Source organism: Camelina sativa, chromosome 11, assembly GCF_000633955.1.
Source record: "Camelina sativa cultivar DH55 chromosome 11, Cs, whole genome shotgun sequence".
Lineage (NCBI taxonomy): Eukaryota > Viridiplantae > Streptophyta > Magnoliopsida > Brassicales > Brassicaceae > Camelina > Camelina sativa.
Window position 1 is genome coordinate 35349918 of NC_025695.1, and position 2696 is coordinate 35352613.

The following is a 2696-nucleotide window of genomic DNA, read 5'->3' on the forward strand; positions in this document are numbered from 1 at the left end:
AAATAATATATATTTATGAAAATAAACTATTTAATGGATAGCATTTGTTGTTTAAAAAAAATTATAAAATGTGCTAATCAAACTTCATTTAACCAACTAAACCGGGTTCGGTACAAAGTTTTTAAGGGCCTGCTTTGCTAAAGGATCAGCTTCTTTGTTTACTTTACATGATACAAACGAAAAGTGAATTTTGTGGAAACTAGTTGCTAGATCGAGGATATCATGGAGAATCCCGTGGATTCCTTCTGTAAAATCTCCGAGTTGATAGCTTCGATTGCCTGTTTGGAATCTGAAGCGATATGAAGGGTTACAACCCTCGGGTAGCAGCATTACTCAGAGCGAGGTAAATCGCAAAAACTTCAGCGAGGAGCGGGGATCTGATCTCTTGCGGTTGAGCTTGGCCTTCAATTCGATAATCCAGCTTGTCCTTATTGAAGATCCAGCCTAGTCCCGCACACCTCGACTCTGCCCGCCAGGCAGCATCTGTATTGCAGGTAGTCTCCGAGGCATCAGATCTAATCTGTCTTGCTACTTCTGTGGCTCCAGGTGTTGATTTGTTTAAAGTGTGGGTGGTGTTCCATTCACGACCTGCTACAAGAGCTTGGGTAAGCGTATCTGATGGGTTTAGAGTGCGTTCCTTGAAGATCAGTCTATTTCGAGCAATCCAGATTCCCCAGATAAGCCACGGGAAAACAGGTATGTCTCCTTTGCCGCATGGTGGCAAGAGGAGTAAGAATTTTGCCCTTTCCAGGAGGGTTTGGATTGAGTCCATGTTATCTGGGTTAATTGGGGTATGGACGGGAAGCATTGACCATACTTTGGCTGCGAAGCGACAATGGAAGAACAAGTGGATCACCGTCTCTTCTTCTCCACAGAAGGGGCATTTAGCATCAGGATTTATCTTCCTCGTTCTCAGCTGGTCTCCTAGTGGTATTGCACCTCTCAACACCTTCCAAAGGAAAATATTAGTTTTGGGGGATGTTTTCACATTCCACACGTCTGACTTCCAGTTAGGTTCCTTTGGTGTATGGCTATTCAAGCTGTCTCTTGGGGGTCCCTTGAGGCTCTCGTAATAGCTTGACAGTGTAGATTCCTGTTTTTGAGGGGAGCCAGATGATGGAATCAGATGCACCATGGTTACTTGGTCGGATAGCAAGTATTTATTTCTCATATCCTGGTAAAATTCGTTGGATAGCCTCTTTATCCCAGTCTCGGGTGTAGACCTTGAGATATTGATTTGTTTCTTTTGGTGGGCCTGTAGGGAGGAGAGGACCATCTACAGACAACAAAGGATCGTACCAGATTGATGTCGTGGTTCCATCACCAATGGCATTGTCGAGTTGCTTCTTCAGAAGGTCCCTGCCTACATAGATAATTCTCCATCCATGGGATGAGTTCGAAGGTGGTTGATTGTTAAGAAAGGATGATGTTTGGCAGTACTTGCCCAACAAAATTCGTGCTAGTAGGCTAGTGGGATTTGTGAGGATACGCCATTCTAATTTTGCTAGTAAAGCATCATTGAAGCATTGGAGATCTCTAAAACCAAGTCCTCCGGCTCCCTTTGACTTAGTAAGAGTTTTCCAAGATATCCATGCTATTTTCCTTTTCTCATCAGTACCATCCCACCAAAATCTTGTAAGTACTGACTGGATACGTTTACAGGGGGATTGTGGTAGCTTGAAGCAAGACATGGCTTAGGTTGGCATTGCTACAAGAACCGAATTCAACATGATCAATTTTCCAGCTGAAGATAAGAACTTTGAGGTCCAGCTGCGGGCTCTTTGGCGTATTCTGTCCACAATGCTAGTGAAAAGATATTTCTTTTTCCTTTCAAAGAGTTCAGGGAGGCCAAAGTACTTTCCACAACCTCCTTCTTTTTGGATGCCCAGTTTGTTTTTTATTCTGACTTTTGCTGGTTCCGAAGTCTTGGATGAGAAAGTTATGGTAGACTTTTGCGGGTTAATACATTGTCATGATACCTTCTTATACATTTGCAGGATTTGGAGCAGACAAGCACAGGTTTCAGGATCGGATTTACAGAAAAACATTGTATCATCCGCAAAAAGTAGATGGTTTAGTCTAGGGATCTTCTTCCCTACTCTGATACCCATCAAGCTTCCTTCATCTTGAGCTTTAAGACAGAGGCCAGAGAGTACTTCGCTACAGAGGATAAACACAAAGGGTGAAACGGGGTCACCTTGTCCTCTCTGGGGCATCACGAGTCCTTGAGCTGAGCCATTCAACAGGTAAGAGTAAGTAACTGTAATTATACATTGCATGATCCAGTTGATCTATTTATGATGGAAGCCCATTCTCTGTATGACCTGTCTAATAAATTCTCATTCAACCCTATCATAAGCTTTGCTCATATCAGTTTTTACAGCCATAAACACTGACTTTTTAGCTTTGGATGTATGCAGATACTGAAGTGCTTCGTGGGTGATTAATACATTATCCGATATAGGTCGCTATGGGAAAAAATCCGATTGGTTCTCCAAGATCAGGCCTGGTAGGACCGGTTGGAGTCGTTTGGTAAGGACTTTTGCTATGATTTTATAGTACACCGAACATAGAGCTATAGGTCTATAGTCCTTCATTGCTTGAGGGCTTTGGATCTTTGGAATGAGTCTAACGTGAGTGGCATTCATGTTTCGTGGCAGAACTCCCGAGGAGAAGAAGTTTTTGAATCTCCAGTA

General features: G+C 42.9%; 1 protein-coding gene across 1 annotated transcript; it reads right to left on the reverse strand.

Moving 5' to 3' along the window:
- Positions 308-1135, reverse strand: LOC104728651. The gene has a single exon (XM_010447604.1). The coding sequence runs from the start codon at positions 1133-1135 to the stop codon at positions 308-310; it is 828 nt and encodes a 275-aa protein (XP_010445906.1).